This window comes from Oncorhynchus nerka, linkage group LG9b (assembly GCF_034236695.1).
Source record: "Oncorhynchus nerka isolate Pitt River linkage group LG9b, Oner_Uvic_2.0, whole genome shotgun sequence".
Taxonomy (NCBI): Eukaryota; Metazoa; Chordata; class Actinopteri; order Salmoniformes; family Salmonidae; genus Oncorhynchus; species Oncorhynchus nerka.
In genome coordinates, this window is record NC_088424.1 from 24,971,550 (window position 1) to 24,993,274 (window position 21,725).

Sequence of the window (21,725 nt, forward strand, 5' to 3'; positions counted from 1 at the left end):
GTTGTCCTATCTCTCTGTATCTGTTTTTATTAATCACCCAAATTCTTACATTCTTTAAATAATGGTCCTGTACAAGGTATTTCCATAGCTGGTAAAGAAATTATTTTAAGCCAGCTGGCTGAAGATACTACACTTTTTCTGAAAGACGCTAACCAAATTAGCTAACTCATATTGATCAATGTGATTACAATCCTTTTTCAAAGCGGCTGGTCTATATCTAAACATGAATAAATGTGAACTCATGGCTGTCAAATATTGTGTGACACCTTCATATTATGGTTTTCCAGTGAAAGAAGAACTTACAGTGCCTTGCGAAAGTATTCGGCCCCCTTGAACTTTGCGACCTTTTGCCACATTTCAGGCTTCAAACATAAAGATATAAAACTGTATTTTTTTGTGAAGAATCAACAACAAGTGGGACACAATCATGAAGTGGAATGACATTTATTGGATATTTCAAAAAAATGTAACAAATCAAAAACTGAAAAATTGGGCGTGCAAAATTATTCAGCCCCCTTAAGTTAATACTTTGTAGCGCCACCTTTTGCTGCGATTACAGCTGTAAGTCGCTTGGGGTATGTCTCTATCAGTTTTGCACATCGAGAGACTGAATTTTTTTCCCATTCCTCCTTGCAAAACAGCTCGAGCTCAGTGAGGTTGGATGGAGAGCATTTGTGAACAGCAGTTTTCAGTTCTTTCCACAGATTCTCGATTGGATTCAGGTCTGGACTTTGACTTGGCCATTCTAACACCTGGATATGTTTATTTTTTAACCATTCCATTGTAGATTTTGCTTTATGTTTTGGATCATTGTCTTGTTGGAAGACAAATCTCCGTCCAATTTTTCAGTTTTTGATATGTTTAAAAAGTTTGAAATATCCAATAAATGTCGTTCCACTTCATGATTGTGTCCCACTTGTTGTTGATTCTTCACAAAAAAATACAGTTTTATATTTTTATGTTTGAAGCCTGAAATGTGGCAAAAGGTCGCAAAGTTCAAGGGGGCCGAATACTTTCGCAAGGCACTGTACATATTTAGGCTTAATGATTACTAAGGATCAGAAGTCTAGAGGCTTACTAAATTTGAACCCTTTTATTTAAAAAACCCCAGAAGAAGCTAAATCAATGGCTACAGAGGGACTTCTTTAAAAATTAGAGTCGTAATAACCCAGGCTGAAGGTATCTTTATATCTTGACGGTAAAATAAGCAAAGAGATAGACCAGATGCTTTTCAACTTGTGGAGAAATGGTACTCATTACATTAGGAAAACTTCCAATGAACACTTATGAGTATGGTGGGCTGAATTTTCTGGACTTTACTACCTTAAATTATACTTTCAAGATCAATTGGATAAAACAATTCCTAAGAAGACCCACTTCTATGTGGAATTGTATTCCTCATGTCTTCTATACTTTTGGTGGCCTTAACTTCATGTTGGTTTGCAATTATAATATTGACAAAGTTCCAGTGAAACGTTCTGCTTTTCATCGGCAGGGTTTCTTGTCATGGTCCTTAATTTATATGCATAATTTCTCCACACAGATATTACACAGTTGAAATCAGAAGTTTACATACACCTTAGCCAAATACATTTAAACTCAGTTTTTCACAATTCCTGACATTTAATCCTAGTAAAAATTCCCTGTTTTAGGGCAGTTAGGATCACCACTTTATTTCAAGTATGTGAAATGTCAGAAAAAAATAAGCAGAACGATTGATTTTAGCTTTGATTTCTTTCATCACATTCCCAGTGGGTCAGACGTTTACGTACACTCAATTACTATTTGCTAGCATTGCCTTTAAATTGTTTAACTTGGTTCAAACGTTTCAGGTAGCCTTTCACAAGCTTCTCACAATAAATTGGGTGAATTTTGGCCCATTCCATCTGACAGAGCTAGTGTAACTGAGTCAGGTTTGTAGGCCTCCTTGCTCGCACACGTTTTTTCAGTTCTGCTCACAAATGTTCTATAGGATTGAGGTCAGGGCTTTGTGATGGCCACTCCAATACCTTGACTTTGTCTTTAAGCCATTTTGCCACAACTTGTGGAAGTATGCTTGGGGTCATTGTCCATTTGAAAAGACCCATTTGCGACCAAAGTACGTTCATCTGAACGAGTCTCCTCCCTGAGCGGTATGATGGCTACATGGTCCCATGGTGTTTATACTTGCGTACTATTGTTTGTACAGATGAACATGGTACCTTCAGGCGTACATGGTATCTTCAGGCGTTTGGAAATTGCTCCCAAGGATGAACCCGATTTGGGGAGGTCTACAATTTATATTCTGAGGTCTTGGCTGATTTCACCATGATGTCAAGCAAAGAGGCACTGAGTTTGAAGGTAGGCCTTGGTACACCTCCAATTGACTCAAATGATGTCAATTAGCCTATCAGAAGCTTCTAAAGCCATGACCTCATTTTCTGGAATTTTCCAAGCCATTTAAAGGCACATTCAACTTAGTGTATGTAAACTTCTGACCAACTGGAATTGTGATACAGTGAATAAGTGAAATAATATGTCTGTAAACAATTGTTGAAAAAATGACTTGTGTCATGTGTAACCAATGTGAAATGGCTAGCTAGATAGCGGTGGTGCGCGCTAATAGCGTTTCAATCAGTGACGTCACTCGCTCTGAGACCTGAAGTAGTTGATCCCCTTGCTCTGCAAGGGTCGTGGCTTTTGTGGAGCGATGGTTAACGATGCTTCGTGGGTGTCAGTTGTCTGTGTGTGCAGAGGGTCCCTGGTTCGAGCCCGGGTAGGGTCGAGGGGACGGATGAAAGCTATACTTTTACACATGCACAAAGTAAATGTCCTAACCGACTTGCCAAAACTATAGTTAACAAGAAATTTGTGGAGTGGTTGAAAAACTAGTTAATGACTCCAACCTAAGTGTATGTAAACTTCCGACTTCAACTGTATATGGAATAATCGGGATATATTGTATAAAAATACTTTGTTTTTAGAATATTGGTTCTGAAATAATATCCTATTGGTGAGCCAACTTGTAAATGCAGAGGGTTTTTTACTTAGTTGTAAGGAATTCTTATCACTTTACAAGGTCCCTGTAACACCTAAAGATTTTTCAATTGCTTTAGATGCCATTCCCTCAGGTGTTGCTTTATTATTCAGGAACGTGTCAAGACCTGACCCTCTGAGCTTACCTTCCGCTAACCCTGTTGACTCATCAGTAGGAAAGATTTGTTTCTCTTTTGGTCAAGTCAACGACCTTGTTTCAGCAGTATGTTGTATACCTTATGTCATGCATTATTGGAATGGTTTGATTGATAACATCTGTTGGAAAAAAGTTAGTAGGTATGTGTGTGGCAACATCCTATTAACAAAAATAAGGAAGTATCCTTTAAAATTGTTCATAAATATTATCCTGCCAACCACTATATGAAGAAGTTTAAGGAAAACATCAACTCAAATTGTAGCTTTTGTAATGACCACCCAGAAGCGATGTTGCATCTTTTTTGGCATTGTATTAATTTAAGGAAACTGTGGCAAGACATCAGGAGATATATAATTGAACACATTTATGAAGATTTTACACTATTGTGGAGAGATGTACTGCTTGGATTCTTTACCTACGATAGAAATAAGCTGAAACAATTTGATGTCATTCATTTCAATAGGCCAAATTTCATATTCACAAATGTAAATTTACATCCAAAACACCACATTTTGAACTATATTTTAAGACAATTAAATACTCTAACAAAAAAAGCGGTTAGAATTGTAAGTGTATGTATGTCCCTTAAAGACCTTGTGTAATGTGATATTGTACCCCCTAGCCCAATTGTCCTTTGTATATTATTTATATATACACTTGTATTCCCACATACTTCCTGTATTGATTTGTTGTTTAAAAAAAGTTGTTACATTGTGGAACGACTTGTACTGAACAACACGTTTCCGCAAAACATTATTGAACAGGCTTTGAGGTATGTTTGGTGGGTGTGGCTTGAAGCTGTAAGTGTAGTTTTTAAAGGGCAGTGGCCATGCTGACAGTGTTCCTCAACTCCTCTCCGTTTTTCAACTGGTCGTTCAGTACAGCACCGTTTCCGTTCAATTGAACGTCCCAGAATGTTAAAACGTCACACAGCCCTGTTACCACAGCAACAAAGTCATAATTATGGCTAAACCCTGCTTATTTCTAACATTTCTCTTCTTAACATCTGATTATAAACCTAACCATAACCACACTGATAATCTTATACCTAACCCTAAATTAAGACCAAAAAGCTCATTTTTGTTTTCATGATTTCTTAAGATATAGCCAGTGACAACCCCTTATATTGGAGACTTTTATCTCCCTCACCAACTTCAAACATCTGCTATCTGAGCAGCTAACCGATCGCTGCAGCTGTACATAGTCTATCGGGAAATAGCCCACCCATTTTTACCTACCTCATCCCCATACTGTTTTTATTGATTTACTTTTCTGCTCTTTTGCACACCAGTATCTCTACCTGTACATGACCATCTGATCATTTATCACTCCAGTGTTAATCTGCAAAACTGTAATTATTCGCCTACCTCCTCATGCCTTTTGCACACAATGTATATAGACTCCCCTTTTTTTTCTACTGTGTTATTGACTTGTTAATTGTTTACTCCATGTGTAACTCTGTGTTGTCTGTTCACACTGCTATGCTTTATCTTGGCCAGGTCGCAGTTGTAAATGAGAACTTGTTCTCAACTAGCCTACCTGGTTAAATAAAAATAAATAAAGGGCGACTGCACTTTCTGATTTGGCTTTGCTTTCGATCATCAAAGGTGAGTTGGTTTGGGGGTGTGGTTTGATGTGGGTGTCTCTTGTGTGTGTTCACAGGTGGGAAGAGTTACACAAATTATTTGTCAAATTAGCTTCAGCTGGCTGGTGTGCACCCCTGGCAAAATTGGTGGCTTTTGATAGCCTATCTGAGGAGCTAGTTAGCGACTACCAATAAATTACACAATGTAAAGGAGGCAATATTTATGTTGCACACCTTTTAGTTCTCATTAAATAATTTCAATATTTGTATATGCATTTCTACAATTTATAGTTGGTTTGAGGTTGTCCCATGGTCATTGTGTCATTTAGGGACAGATGGTCCCTAACTAGCCCCATAGGGATATCCAAAGTCAAACCAAATTTTACCACAGGCATTAAGATTGTCAAGTGAAGCTGTACTCTGAATTGATTATTAATTGTGTGCTTCCAGCCAGGATTGAAACAAACCCAACCTTCATTTACCACAAGTCTCACAAAACTCAACACTGACTTTATAACCAAAATTATTTTTAGTTAATTTTGTCAGTAGACTAAATGTTTGACACATATCGATGCTGCATAGGCTGTTTTCTAAATGAGAAGTTGTTAGGGGCAGTTGCTCTTTAAGACATTCATATACAAAAGCGGTTAGTTATCAGTATCTTTTCACTCACCTTGTATTCTTCTTCAGTGGGGTTTATTGTTGGTTGGGATCCAACCTTGTATTGTAGAGGGATGAAATGTCAAATAAGGATGATTCATGTTGACATGTGAAGGATATGCACATCTTCTATTAGCTTTATCCTTACCACAGAGTTTCCGGTCAGATTCATGATAAATATATATAGTAGGCATAACATTGGACCTACTTGTTAGACTACATTATTTATAAAATGTTCAACTGTCTAATAACCTCTTTCTTTTCTAGATACTCCTGTAGTTCTTCAACTCTGTCCAGGTACAGTTTGCACTTGTCCCTGATCTTCTGATTGCCCTCTTTACCCTGTGGTTGACCTGAGAGGGAGAAAAGTTGGAAGAGATGGTTAACACTTTGTGTTTAGGCAATGGTTTTGCCCAGGTATATTTTATCACATGCAACATTTTTCTTACTAGTTCTCCAGTGGCAATCAAACCCACAACCCTGGTGTCATGCTTTACCAACTGAACCACAAGGCAATACCAGTAGCCTGTAAACTCAAGGCTAGAGTAGTAGCAGAGATGGAAGTGAGATATCCCACTCCCTAATTTGTTGTGGGTCAAAGTCAATACACTAAGCAGATCAGAGCCAGCTGTTGTCTATGGGAGAGTCACCCAATAAGCAGACTGGACATTTTTTTTCAATGGCCTGAGTGAACGATCTTCAATTATCCACCATCTTTGGTAGTAGGTGGTGACAATATACCTAATAGGTGTAGAAGAAGGGGAGAGTAGGCCTATACCTATGGGTAAACTGTAAGCCCCTTTTGTTTCACAGTAGGCTGCTGCCTAAGGCCAAACCCTGATTTTGATTTCTGTAGTGAAATTCCTTTTTTTGTGGCCTGTCTGTCAAGACTGTAATAAACATTAGCCTTTTACAAAACTATTTTGTTTAACTTGTGATTCATAAAACAAAAGCATCTTTACACCATGTTGTATATCAGTTTATTGACTCCTTGTTTGTCACTGGCTCCCTGGGTACCAGAAAGTGACCATTACCTAAATTAGGCTACAATTTATCAGTAGGCCTAGGCCTAAATAGTATATTTTTTGTCATTTAGCAGATGCTCTTATTCAGACTGACTTGCATGGGCAATTGGGGTTGGGTGCCTTGCTCAAGGGAACAGTGACAGATGTTTCACCTATTCAAGTTGGGGATTTGAACCAGCAACCTTTTGGTTGCTGGTCCAATGCTGTTCACCGCTAGGCTACCTGTTGCTGCTGCATGCCAGTATGAGCTGTAGGCTAAATGATATGCATTTCCTTAATCAGCATGCATTGACATAAGAGCATCTGTTAAAATGTCATATTCACAGACAACAGAGACTAGACTGTCATCATGTCTGTATGACATTTCCTCGGGAGTCATGGTTACATACATTTTACAATGTGCAGGAAGTACTTGACAGCATGTTGGTAAGATTTGATAGCCTCCTGGTAGTTCCCAGCCTGGTCCTCTTGGGAGGCTTTCTGTGCTACAGCGATAGCTTTCTGACGAGAGGGATGAGTTGGGCAGAAAAGAGTGGGATATAGGGATGAGTAAGGTAGAAAAGAGGGATGAGTTGGGAACTGTTGCACTCAGTCACAACATGTCATGTCATTGTTCATCACATATTTTCCTATTATGTCTACATTGCTTCATTTGAATGAGACCGACTCATACAATTCTTATGCTCTGATTAGATAATAGAATACATGGGATGGAGCATCAGCATCACAAGCCACGATGGAATTTCTCTTAGCTGTGTGAAAGTTAAACACTAAATCAAATCAAATTTTATTTGTCACATACACATGGTTAGCAGATGTTAGTGCGAGTGTAGCGAAATGCTTCTAGTTCCGACAATGCAGTAATAACCAACAAGTAATCTAGCTAACAATTCCAAAACTACTACCTTATAGACACAAGTGTAAGGGGATAAAGAATATTTTATTAAGTAGCTGACAATGACTTTTACATGTTTGCATGTTTTTCATTTAGACCTATTTATAACGTGTTGTGCTCTATTACTCTATAAACAAGTTGATTAGCTGATCAAAAGTGACAACAGCACGAACACAAGCGACATTTGCTTGACTAGAGTTCTATGTTGGCGCTATCCCCAAGACAGTTTGACCGTCTCATTCTGACAAGTGGAATCAAACCCATAGGCCCATAAACATGTATTAATCATTTACAATAAAACGTTCATCAGCCTACCAAGCTAATCACATACATTGTCAGTTACTCTATACCTGTAGATTTGTTGGCTCCATGGGAAGTTTCATACGGTCAGTTGCTCCTGAGAACCAACACAGTCTGAGCCCCTTGCCTTGATATTACTGTTTCGTTTACACAGCTATTTCCTTGTTGCTCATCTCACAGCATACACGCGTCAGAGACTTTCCTGTAGAAAATAATGATCATAATGCTGAGGGCTGAGACTAGTGCCGCGTTCAAAACTACTCGGAACTCGGAATCCTCCGACATGCGACTTTAGTGCGTCGGAGCTCTAGAAAGATGCCAGAGTTTCTGACTTGGAATTCCGAGTTGGATTTACCGTTCAAATTATTTTTCCCCAGTCGGAGCTTGTTTTTTCCCCAAGTTAAAAGTTGTCTTGAATGCACTGAAGACGGAAGTCGACGATTTGAGAGTTTCCAGTTGTTTTGAACAAGGCATGAGAATCCGCCTGCCTGTGAGTCATGATGATAAAATTGTTACATTGAGATAGATAGAGGACTCAACTTTATGTCTGTGCCGTTAGAGCGTATGTGACAGCTTGGAAATGGCCATTGAAGCTCAATGGCTCTGCCCATGGTACATAGCCTTTTGGTCACTAGAGGCATCTATCATTATTCATGGCTTGTTATGTAAGTATTGTCAGCAGTCCAGGAAAACATGAGAAGCGCCATTCGCGGTAGGCATTCACTTTAGGCTAATATCTTTCTCCCATATCTGTCCTCCAGTTTGAAACTCCCCTCGAGGGGATATAAATCAGAAAAAAGTATACATCAAATCTAGATAAAGTGCAAGTACATAATATGATCTACCAGTATGAGGTCATCAACAGCAACAGCACTGGTGTGAGTTTTTTTGCTCAGGAATATTGTAAATTCCTCTTGCAAAACTCCCTCATGCAGTGGTGTTGATCCCCACAAGGTGTCCCCCTAGGACCAGTGGTTTACATTGGGATAATGTGGAATCTACTGCCTCACAGGTGGACTTATTAAGTAGTACAGTGTATATATATATATATATATATATATACTTTTATTTAACTAGGCAAGTCAGTTAAGAACAAATTTGTATTTTCAAAGACGGCCTAGGAACAGTGGGGTAACTGCCTTGTTCAGGGGCAAACGACAGATGTTTTACCTTATCAGCTCGGGGATTCGATCTTTCAACCTTTCAGTTACTAGTCCAACGCTGTAACCACTAGGCTACTTCCCACCCCATGTGAGTAGACCATGTATTTTTAAGATACTTTTGATCATGAAGTGTATTTGAACACCTGCTCGTCTCATTCCAAAATCATGGACATTCATATGTAGTTGGTCCTCCCTTTGCTGCTATAACATCCTCCACTCTTCTGGGAAGGCTTTCCACTAGATGTTAGAACATTGCTGGGGGGACTTGCTTCCATTCAGCCACAAGATCATTTGTGAGGTCAGGCACTGATGTTGGGTGATTAGGCCTGGCTCACAGTCAGTGTTTCCAATTCATCCCAAAGACGTTTGGTGGGGTTGAAGTCAACGCTCTGTGTAGGCCAGTCAAGTTTTTCTACACCGATCTCGACAAACCATTTCTGTATGAACCTCGCTTTGTGCACCAGGGCATTGTCATGCTGAAACAGGAAAGGGCCTTCCCCAAACTGTTGCCACAAAGTTGGAAGCACAGAATCGTCGTTTGCTGTAGCGTTAAGATTTCCCTTCATTGGAACTAAGGGGCCTAGCCCAAACCATGAAAAACAGCCCCAGACCATTATTCCTCCTCCACTGAACTTTACAGTTGGCACTATACATTTGGGCAGGTATCATTTTTCCTGGCATCCGCCAAACCCAGATTTGTCCGTCGGACTGCCAGATGGTGAATCGTGATTCATCACTCCAGAGAATGCGATTCCACTGCTCCAGAGTCCAATGGCAGTGACCTTTACACCACTCCAGCCGACGCTTGGCATTGCGCATGGGGATCTTAGGCTTGTGTGCAGCAGCTCGTCCACTGTCCCACTTCAAGAAGCTCTCAACAAACAGTTCTTGTGCTGACATTCTTCCAGAGGCAGTTTGTAATTGTGTAGTAAGTGTTGCAACCGAAGACAGACAATGTTTACTCACAATGCTCTTCAGCATCCGGCGGTCCAGTTCTGTGAGCATGTATTGCCTACAACTTCGTGGCTGAGCCATTGTTGCTCCTAGATGTTTCCACTTCACAATAACAGCACTTACAATTGACCGGGGATCCTCTAGCAGGATAGACATTTGAATGACTTGTTGGAAAGGTGGCATCCTATGACAGTGCCACGTTGAAAGTCACTGAGCTCTTCAGTAAGGCCATTCTACTACCCATGTTTGTCTATGGAGATTGCATGGCTGTATGCTCGATTTTATACACCTGTCAGCAACGGGTGTGGCTGAAATGGCCGAATCCACTATTTTGAAGGGGTGTCCACATACCTTTGTATACACGTATAGTGTATCTGAACTGCAAATGTAATATCAGTGAGTGAATATTGTACTTGCAACGAATAGTTCACAAAGGTGGGAGCTGATAACACAAACAATCTAAACAACACATTATTTATGTTGCCCAATTGAATATATACGCCCAATGTGTAATTTAACAAATTCTGTAACTACCTTTGGGTGGTATTTAATCTGCTCATAATCCACTATGTTTATATCCTGCACATAATCCCTGACTATGGCACTGGAAATAGCAATGGTATGCAAGAGAAAGGAGTGTATCTCTGGATGAATCTGGGTTATGTTTGCTCGGGTTGGGTGTGGCACAAAATGGCCTGCTGGGGTGTGGGGAGTCTGTTTTTGGATGAGATGGATGGATGTGTTTTCAAACACTGTGATCTGCCGGTTACATTCCACTTTTTCTCTCTGTCAACAAATGCTCATACAGCCTCCTTTATTTGCAGCTAATGAAATCAAGATTCAGTGGATCCCTGCACATTCATATACTGTTTGTGTGGTCTTATTATCGTGACCTTAATGCAATATTACATTTTACTGTGAAACAAATCAGTGGTCAGTTGAAGAATGGACATCATTCAGGAATCACAATTATTGTATGATGCTGTATTTTGAAAGAATTGTCAACTTTGTCTAGAGCATTTCCATCAAAGGAGCCAACATGTGAAGTTCATGGGAGCATACCGAATTTGGTGTGAAATGAAAGCTAAGAGTCTATATTTTGGGGATATGAAGGCATTTTGCAACAATTTTCCTTCTTAAAATTAGGCATAAGTAAAGGGACAGATTTCCGGATAAACAGTTTAAAAAAAACATCTATCAGTTAAAGTATTATAAAAAGGTATCAGAAATGCATTAAAACGCAATAATGTTGACATAAAGACCCCTGCCAACTAATATCAACACTCATATTTAGTTTGAGAAATTGTTTACCTTATGTAAATTTAAGAAATATTGCCGTGTGCCTTGTAATTCTGTTTACCAAAAACTCACAATATATTTTCTAAAGTTCACAGAAGTAACAAGTAATGGTAGACCTATCAATTAGTTATAGTGATTTTACTGATATCAATTTTGTTTATGAATTATTAAGTGATTGAAACTCGTAATTCCGATACCAAATTGGTAACGGAACTACCAAGAAAGTGAGTAACGGAATTGCTTCAACTGAATTGGCTACAATGGGAAATCATAATAGTCACAAGCCACAGATGGGTCACTTGCTACAGTCCTCCCTTCCACTGGCATACTGTTATGTTCAACTCATAACTGTTTTTAGACTGTAAATCTCTCTGGATAAGAGTGTCTGCTAAATGACAACATTTTTAAATGTGGTCAAACCAAGAGTGTTAAAACAGTCTGAATCTGGACAACCCATCCCTCTCTCTCACTCTCCAGTTAATGTAACCTCTCCTGGATCTTACTGACACCTGCTCATGAGCCCCCTCTCCATTCCATTTACTGTAACCAGCAACCTCACCGAATGAGCATCGAACGACACCAGATGTACATGGACATTGAAAAGTGGTTGACATTTGGTCAGGCTCAGTCCACCCTGGCATTGATGTTAATGTCCACAGACAGACCAGACTGGGCCAAATCTGAACCTATCAATTTGGATAGCTCAGTACAGTACAGTGAGCACAGTACTGTACAATACAGTACAATATAGTACAGTGAATAGGGCACAGTACCGTACAATACCATACAGTAAAGAAAAGTAGAGTATAGTAACGTTTATTGTACTGTACTCTATTGTACTGAACTATACTGTACTGTACTGAACTCTAGCCTACTCTGCTGTGCTGTATTGTACTGCTCTGTACTATACTGTGCTCAGCTGTGCTGTCCAAACTTGTGAAACATGAGGAGAATGACATTCATATCCATAATTATGCATTTCTGTGTAGTACCGATCAGGGATCCATGATGTAATTCCATTACCGGGTGTAAATCCATTTCACTTACAGTAGTTCAATAACCAAAATGTATTTTTTTCAAACTCAAGGTGCCACGATATTTAAGGAATTATTCGAGGTATTGCTCAATTGAGGAAGAGTATCTCATGATATGCTGTAGACCACACTATTACCTAGAGAGTTTTGTATTTTTGTATCTGTATTTCTTGTAGATGTCTACATACCACCACAGACCGATGCTGGCACTAAGACCACGCTCAACGAGCTGTATTCCGCCTAAAGCAAACAGGAAAATGTTCATCCAGAGGTGGTGCTCCTAGTGGCCGTGAACTTTAATGCAGGGAAACTTAAATCATTTTTACCAAATTTCTATCAGCATGTTAAATGTGCAACCACAGGGAAAGAAACTCTGGACCACCTTTACTCCACACACAGAGACACGTACAAAGCTCTCCCTCCCCCTCCATTTGGCAAATCTGATCATAATTAAATCCTCTTGATTCCTGCTTACAAGCAAAAAATAAAAAAAATAAAGCAGGAAGCACCAGTGACTCAGTCAATAAAAAAGTGGTCAGATGAAGCAGATGCTAAGCTACAGGACTGTTTTGCTAGCAGACTGGAATATGTTCTGGGATTCTTTCAATGGGGGAGTACACCACATCAGTCATTGGCTTCATCAATAAGTGCATCGACGATGCCGTCCCCACAGTGACCGTACGTACATACCCCAACCAGAAGCCATGGATTGCAAGCAACATCCTCACTGTGCTAAACACGAGAGCTGCCGCTTTCAAGGAGCGGGACTTTAACCCGAAAGCTTATAAGAAATACCGCTATGGCCTCCGACGTAAGCGTCAATATAGGACTAAGATCGAATTGTATTACACCGGCTCTGATGCTCTTCAGATGTGGCAGGGCTTGCAAACCATTACAGACTACAAAGGGAATCACAGCCGAGAGCTGCCCAGTGACCCAAGCCTACCAGACGAGCTAAACTACTTCTTTGCTCGCTTCGAGGCAAATAACACTGAAACATGCATGAGAGCTCCAACTGTTCCAGATGACTGTGTGATCATACTCTCCGCAGCCGATGTGAGTAAGACCTTTAAACAGGTCAACATTCACTAGGCCGCAGGGCCAGATGTATTACCAGGATGTGTACTGCGAGCATGCGCTGACCAACTGGCAAGTGTCTTCACTGACATTTTCAAACTGTCCCTGTCCGGGTCTGTAATACCATGTTTCAAGCAGACCACCATAGTCCCTGTGCCCAAGAACACAAAGGTAACCTGTCTAAATGACTACTGACCCGTAGCACTCATGTCTGTAGTCATGAAGTGCTTTGAAAGGCTGGTCAAGGCTCACACCAACACTATTATCCCAGAAACCCTAGACCCACTCCAATTTGCATTCAGCCCCAACAGATCCACAGATGATGCAATCTCTATTGCACTCCACGCTGCCCTATCCCACCTGGACAAAAGGAACACCTATGTGAGAATGCTTTTCATTGACTACAGCTCAGCGTTCAACACCATAGTGCCCTCAAATCTCATCAATAAGCTAACGACCTTGGGACTAAACACCTCCCTCTGCAACTAAATCCTGGCCTTCCTGATGGGCCGCCGCCAGGTGGTAAGGTTAGGTAACAACACATCCGCCACGCTGATCCTCAACACAGGTCCCTCAGGAGTGTGTACTCCGTCCCCTCCTGTACTCCCTGTTCACTCATGACTGCACGGCCAGCCACGACTCCAACACCATCATTAAGTTTGCTGATGACACAACAGTGGTAGGCCTGATCACCGACAACGACGAGCCAACTTACAGGGAGGAGGTCAGAGACCTGGCCGTGTGGTGCCACGACAACAATCTCTCCCTCAACATGATCAAGACAAAGGAGATGATTGTGGACTACAGGAAAAAGAGGACCGAGCACGCCCCCATTCTCATCGACGGGGCTGTAATGGAACAGGTTGAGAACTTCAAGTTCCTTGGTGTCCACATCACCAACAAACTAACATGGTCCACGCACACGAAGACAGCCGCGAAGAGAGCATGAGACTTAATAAATTTGGCATGGGTCCTCAGATCCTAAAAAGGTTCTACAGCTGCATCAACGAGAGCATCCTGACTGGTTGCATCACCGACTGGTATGGTAACTGCTCAGCCTCTGACCGCAAGGCACTACAGAGGGTTGTGCGTACAGCCCGGTACATCACTGGGGCCAAGCTTCCTGCCATCCAGGAGCTCTATACCAGGCAGCGTCAGAGGAAGGCCCTAAAAATGGCCAAAGACTTCAGCCACACTAGTCATAGACAAGTCCAGGTCAAAGAGGTTTCTAAACAGCTTCTACCCCCAAGCCATAAGACTCCTGAACATCTAATCAAATGGCTACCCAGACTATTTGAATTTTACCCACCCGCCCACCCTGTCTTTTACGCTACTCTCTGTTATTATTTATGCATAGTCATTTTAATAACTCTACCTACATGTACATATTACCTCAATTACCTCAACTAACTGGTGCCCCCGCACATTGACTCTGTACCGGTACCCCTGTATGTAGTCTCTCTATTGTTGTTTTAATGCTGCTCTTTAATTACCTGTTCCTTTTATTTCTTATTCTTATTTGTATTTTTTAAACTGCATTGTTGGTTAGGGGCATGTAAGTAAGCATTTCACTGTAAGGTGAAATACCTGTTGTATTTGGTGCATGTGACTAATACAATTTGTTTTGATGTCATAGCTGACACACTCCTTTTTGCAGACATCTTTTAAACTTAATTCGGAGGAGATATTTGAGTGTTTGGAAAACATGGTCGCATTAAAACCTGAGGGGAGATTTTACCATAATTATGTTACCAAAGTTCTTCCACTAGATTTGTTTTGTACATTTTTAAGTACAAGTTGTTACAAGTATTCATTGTGCATAGACTTGTATGGTTTGTTAAACTTTGAAATCAAGGTTTTGTGTTTGGTAAACATTTTACAGTAAAAGAACGGAGTCAACGCATCATTCCATTATCGTGGAATTGTCCTCTAAAATGTCTACTCTGAATTAGGCATACGAATTCTTTTCATTTTGGCTGTGATTCAGTGCTGACATTTCTAGAGACCTTTGGACCGAAGTAGTCACTGTTGACACCTGATACGGCTCTGGGTGGCAGAGTTTGGTCAGGGAGAAACGTGAACAAGCTCTTTTTCACGAAGAAACATGTTGTCGAAGGGGATCACAGAGGCAACAGCAGCAGAGCAACAAGTCTAACTTTTACATCAAGAGCCGCACACTGGACGCACGAGTCGTTCCATTGCCAGGATCAAAGGATCCGCAGTGTTTCATGCGTGGAGAGTGCATATTATTTCATTATGATCTAGAAAACATGAACTTGAACTGCGAGTTACTATTTGAATTCAGCATCTACAGGGATTATTGAGGTGGAACATGGCGAGGGGGATGAAGGGAGCTCGTCCCGCCGCTTTATTATGTACTTTCACGCTCTTGCTTTGGGGGGACGTTTACGCGCAAGTGTCTTTTAACGAAATAACGGGATTTAGTTTGAGTCCTCCGTACTTCAACCTCGCGGAGGGGTCACGGATCTCCGCCACCGCAACGTGCGGTCAAGATGAAACTGGGAGACCGAGATCTGATTTGTACTGTAAACTTGTCGGAGGACCTACATTCGGACTTCCTAGTCAAACCATACAGGTAAAGAGTGAACAAAATTGACAGTTTTATGATTGTGGTTTCATTTTGAAACGTTAATATTGTAGACAACTTTTCTGCCTTTGCTTTTTCAGACAGCTAATAATGTTTACAGTTCAAATGTAAGTTGCGAGTATGCAAGAAATTGGCATGATGAGTGCGTGCGTAAAATACTAAATATTAATGCGCATGTGTTAATAGAGTTGTTCTGAACATGACGCGAATGGAAAGCCTACCAACAGAGAAACAACAATCCATAAAATCGTATTTGTATTATCCAATCGAATTGGAATCAAGTTGGTTCCTTGCAAACTAGTGATTTTCTTATGATTTTGCCTTCCATACATATATATATATATATATATATATATATATATATATATTCCCATGTGAACTACCATATGTAGTTACACTGTTATTACAGTTGAATCAATGCTCCTTGCTTCCTTTCTCTTGCGCCCAGGCTCCAGAATGAGTCACTATAGCACTATGGGAAACATGGCAATTCTGCCTGCTCTAACCAAGTTTACACCATTGTGATTAACTCCTGAGGTCTCTAAAGCGAATGCCCTCTTAATAAACTTACCCCTTCAGGAGTTTGAATACCTTTGGGACACTTAAGGCCCAGGGGCTTTAGAACCTACACAAACAAGGCCTATATATAGCTTTTTACCATTATTGTATAGAAAGACTGTTACAGTAATTTCAGATATCATTTTTACCGTTGTTCACACTATGCATGTGATTACTTGCACTGTCTGCAAAGTGTTTGTCTATGTTTGCATGTTTTGTATTTTGTGTAACTTTTATGTACGTTGTGACTGGCCTATTCATGGACTTGAATACATCTGGACTCTTTATATGTTTTTATGTGTTTTGGGCTCAGAGTAACACCATTTAATTTGCCCTTTCCCTGCAGGGACAGTATTGTGACCGATGCAACTCCAACGAGCCTAACAAGGCCCACCCGGTGAGCAACGCAATCGATGGCACCGAGCGCTGGTGGCAGAGCCCACCTCTCTCCCGTGGACCCATGTACAATGAGGTTAATGTCACCTTGGACCTTGGACAGGTGAGTGAGAAACCCTGGTGGTCTTACATTGGTTCCTACTCAGCCAAGTGCTCTACCTTCACGGTAGCTGTTGATTGATTGACAACGTTGACAACGTTACCATGGTGAGAGTATAAAATGTGACAGTGGGATGTCATGGGGTGAATAGAGACAAGGTTTTCTCTTTCTCAGCTAATTCGAGGTGCATTATGTCATTGGTGTGAGGTGGCAACCTGCCTTCAGTGATGTAGACAGACATCACACTACCTAGTGGTCATCTTAAAGAGGGACTGAGTGGATGAAGGGCAATGAGTGGGAAGTTAGTTTTTCGGCTTCTTCAGTGCACTGTTCAGTGTTTGAGTTGAGAGTTGAGTTCAGTTGAGTTGAGTTCAGAGTTGATTCTAGCCATCGTCGACATGAGTGTGTGGAGATAATTTGCTGAATGCTGATGTGAAGCAGAGTGGCTGTGTGCAATGTTCGCTCTAAAAAAATTTGGCACTGAGCAAATTTCAGGTCTGCGCAGCGCAAACTTGAACATTGTGAAAATTCTGTGCAACTTCCAGCACGCATTTACTGTGAACACTGAGGCTGTACCCGCTTTAAGTTATAGTTTTAACATTGGCCAAGTAGGCTACTCTGGTTTTCAGTGGAGGCTGGTGGGAGGAGCTATAGGAGGACAGGCTCATTGTAATAGCTGGAATGGAATAAATGGAATGGTATCAAACCACATGTTTATTCCATTCTAGCTATTACAATGAGCCTGTCCTCCTATAGCTCCTCCCACCAGCCTCCACTGGTGACTATTTGATCATAATGAAGGCCTACCAGAGTAGCCTACCATCAAAAACAATAGAGACAATGCATCCCATGACATTTGAACATGGAAATAACTATTCTATCATTCAGCCTACAATAGCAGACAATATGTGGTGTTCAACGTAGGCCTACATTTTTTTTAAATATGCAGGGCTTGACATTAACCTGGCTATCCACTTAACCTTCAGACAAGGAGGTGACTGAAAATGTTGTTGTGTTGTTTTGATGAAAGAAACCCCATTACAAAATAAAATGCATTATTATTCTCATACCATTCTTACAGAGAATCCGACAAATTATGCTACCCTCAGCCTATTGGCTACTTAGCTTATTCAAGCAAGTCTCTAAATACAGCACTGCCTCTTTAAGGGAAAAAAAGCTTTTCACCTGACTTGCTTTTCAAAGATGTCTAGAAATGTACACGTTTTATTCTCTTGTAGGAAGCAAACACTTCCCTATTGCTGACTACAAATGGTCTAGCCTAGTGGTTAGAGCGTTGGACTAGTAACTAGAAGGTTGCAAGTTCAAACTCCCGAGCTGACAAGGTACAAATCTGTCGTTCTGCCCCTGAACAGGCAGTTAACCCACTGTTCCTAGGCCGTCATTGAAAATAAGATTTTTTTCTTAACTGACTTGCCTAGTTAAATAAAGGTAAAATAAAAAATATATAACTGGGCTAACAACTCACTAACTAGCAAAGGATATGAACAAAATGTGCACATGTGGCAACATGCAGCTCTAGCTTTAATCTCAAAACAAGCGCATCTACTCACGACAGCTCATGTTGTAAACACAGTCCAGTTCAATGTAAATGGCACAGATCCATATATGGCAATGATCTATTTGCAAATAGGCCTACTGCAGCTTTGATTGGTTATTCCGCACCGTCTGTGTAGAGTACGGGCTGAGTTGTGCATGTCAATGCAATAGAATCCTACTCCGATCCATTATGCCTACAACAAAATATCTTGCATCATTTGTTTTGTTTTGGTATATTGGATTGAAAGCTAACATTGCATTTATTCGATCACAATTGCCACAATAAAGGGAAATGTTGATAGTGTTAACAGGGAAAACTCAGGGAAAACTGAGGTCACCAAACTTTTCTGAGTCATGATCACTTTCTGAGTCAAAATGCAACCCGAGATCTACCTTTTTTTTTACCATGACTTAAAAAACGTAAGCCTATGCAACATTAACCAAATAAAACAGTACTGTAGCAATGAGGTTTGTGCAGTAAGCTAATAGGCCCAATACATTATCACCGCATATTAACTTTGCTGGAAGATGCCCTGCCAATGCATTGTTGTTCGGACCATTTAAAAAAAAAAATGTATTTTTTTCAACAAGGTAGGCTATATGATCACACCGGTAATAGATCTGTTGTTGTATTACTTGTGAGGCACAACTGAGTGAGCATACATTTAAATAATTTATATTTTAGTGGGCTGATGATGCCTGCATCTGGTGGTCAGTCTCAGCGGAGGGAGAGAGCAGCAGACTGAGGGTACACTGACACTGACACTGAACAAAAAGGTACACCGTCTTCCAGCTGATGGCGGAACTTGAGTCTCATTGCATTATTTCTGCCTCATGCACAAATTCATGTTACTCCTTTGAACAAAGAAAGTGAGATATTCCTTGACATTAAAAAATACCCAAGCCGCTGATTATACAACAACGCAAGCACATCAATACATTTTCCTACTCATTCATTACTGCTGCAGTGCTTGTTGTAGCGCTGAGTGGAAATAGGAATATCGCGCATTTTATGGCTTATAAAAGTGTTGACAGTGCTGAGTAGGAATTTAAACATGAACTCACTCATAAAAACAGCAGCTCTTTGCTGTATTCGTTGACATACTCTCTCTAGTCATGGTTTTAAACGTTTTGAAATCTCACAGTATCAACTTTGCTGTAGCTTTCTTTTATGCCTGCTACATTACTGCAGACACGTTAATCTGAGCCATCCAATTGGCCAGTGATAGGCCTATAGTGGATTTGATTTTCTCTCTAGGCCTGCCAGGAAGGCAGAGTTTGTACCTTCAGACACATGAAATGGTTCAAAATGGCAACAGTTCACCTACCCGGAACAAGGCTTTATCATTTATCATTAGTTTTTTTGCACAAATGTTTGGCGATCGACTAGGAATGCCTTGGAGATCGATAAGTCAATCACTATTGTCCGGTTGTTGACCACAGGTCTAGAAAGTGGAGTGAAGTTCAATCTTGTGCTTCTCTCCATGGGCTGTTATTTCTTCTGTGTGGCAGTCCTGAGGAAGCGGTGCAGCCGTCTCGGGCTACTGCGCACCCACGCATGCGTGCAGTTTAGAGGGAACATTGGCTGTGTGTATGTGTGAATGCATTTGGGATTGCGATTGACTCTCCGCATACAGTCAATGGTGGGTTATCTTCTGTCAGTCTGCTTATGCTTGTCTGAGTAAACCTGTCTGAGAAAGACGGGCAGCTGTAGTCATGTGAGTGATGTCCCACAGCTGGCTGCGTGCCAGGAAGCAGACTCAGATCATGCTCCTGTGGCTGGAGGATAGGTAACCATTAGGACCTGTGGCTTCAGCAGGAGTTTGGCTCACAGCCCATGAAATTGCACCTTACGCTCAATTGTCCACGGTGAGGGGGAAAAGGGAGAAATTGTGTCCAGGGATTAGGGATCAGGGGGATTTTAAAGTCTGATCTGGGGGAGTAGGTCTGGGTTGGGTGGGTGGAGTGGGTTCAGGGCTGGACCTGTTTTGATTTGGAAACAGGTTTTGTCTGCGGTTAAGGGGTGGGAACCAAATGGAGACACCTATAAAGTAAATCTTCCTAAAAGTGAGTACCACACTTCATCCATGTTCCCCAGGAGCACTGTGGGAAGAGAATGGGTAGCAGTGGCGAATTCTTCCATATCTGTTTTTAGCTGGGCTGAGCTGAGTTGTGCGGAGCAGCGGGGCTTGAGAGAGGCTAAATATAGTGCCCGCATGGCTTGAAAAAGCGAGGGACGTCTGCGTTTAAGATGTGGTAATGCTCAGTTTATTTGGGAGCGGGGAAAGTGGCATTACTGCATTAAGGCGTGCTATAAAGGGCACAGGGATGAAGTATTCTCAGAAACTACCAACCACACGGCCCCCTCCCCATTTGTCCCGCCCAAACAGCAACTGACTGATTCCTCACGAAGCCTGGACAAAACAAAACGACCATGCTTTTTGGTATTTAAAAAAAAATATAAACATGCATATTGAAAATAAACCATTTTTGATATGGCAAATTTGGCAATTAATTGTTGAATATAATATACTCTACAGGCATATCAAAGTTCCAGAGTGGGATCTCTGCTAGCTTAAAAGTTATGGCCCATTTTATACAGAGAAATTGGCGTAGTAGGCAATGTAACCAATAACAGCCCTCCTTTTACTTGTATCATTGCACATCCTGCAAATTAGCAGCAGAGGGTGACCATTTTGAATACATTTTCACATTAATTTAGTTGGAAATACTTACAAATTGGATCATATCTCTAAAAGTAGCAAAGATCCCACTTTGAAACTTTGATATGTCCATAGAGAATATTATTTTCAACAATTTTTTCTTTGTAGCACCTACAGATTAAACATTATGGAGTCTTAAAGGAGGTCTGTCATAAATATGCCAACTTTAATTATTTCTCAATTATTCTTTAAGATATGTTAACAACCTTCCAAAGGACCATTCCATGGATTAAATCTTTTTTTTGTCCATGAGGAGTCACTCAACTGTGATCCAGTGAGGCTCCAGACCAAGCTCACCTGGCCCCTCCCCCCTTATGTCATCCATTTGTTTTTAGCTTCCACTAAGTCTTTTGTCAATGCCAAGAATGTATTTATGAGGCTGTGTGTGCTGAGATTCAATCTGCTTTCATTAAAAAGCTTGCAGCTTTAAAACAGCTGGTTTTATTGGAATGTTGCCTTCCAAGGTTATCATTTCACAAATTAGAGCAGACTGATTTGGCAGCATTGACCTGAGACTTATCAATTCAATGCGAGGCAAACAAAAAAACTAGATTGGCTGCCAATCTATGCTAATTTGTTAAACTGCATAGATATTATGTTCTTCACAAAATCATTCCAC

General features: G+C 40.8%; 2 protein-coding genes across 4 annotated transcripts in view; one reads left to right on the forward strand and one right to left on the reverse strand.

The window, feature by feature from the left end:
- Positions 1-8,012, reverse strand: part of LOC115114495 (vacuolar protein sorting-associated protein 4B-like) — a 35,435-nt gene extending 27,423 nt beyond the window's left edge. Inside the window, exons 1-4 of the mRNA XM_029642774.2 lie at positions 7,688-8,012; positions 6,832-6,943; positions 5,670-5,770; positions 5,431-5,475 (exon numbers count right to left, since the gene is read on the reverse strand). Of these exons, the coding sequence (XP_029498634.2) occupies positions 5,431-5,475; positions 5,670-5,770; positions 6,832-6,943; positions 7,688-7,720 (291 nt within the window). The 5' untranslated portion in view covers positions 7,721-8,012. The remainder of the gene's footprint in view (positions 1-5,430; positions 5,476-5,669; positions 5,771-6,831; positions 6,944-7,687) is intronic.
- A 7,214-nt stretch (positions 8,013-15,226) lies between these two features.
- Positions 15,227-21,725, forward strand: part of LOC115114499 (laminin subunit alpha-3-like) — a 114,230-nt gene continuing 107,731 nt past the window's right edge. For 2 of the 3 annotated variants that reach the window (XM_029642778.2, XM_065013455.1), the window contains exons 1-2: positions 15,232-15,760; positions 16,677-16,829. In XM_029642778.2, the coding sequence (XP_029498638.2) occupies positions 15,497-15,760; positions 16,677-16,829 (417 nt within the window). In that variant the 5' untranslated portion in view covers positions 15,232-15,496. Of the gene's footprint in view, positions 15,761-16,676; positions 16,830-21,725 lie in introns of all 3 variants that reach the window. The other variant, XM_065013456.1, reaches the window with a different exon arrangement.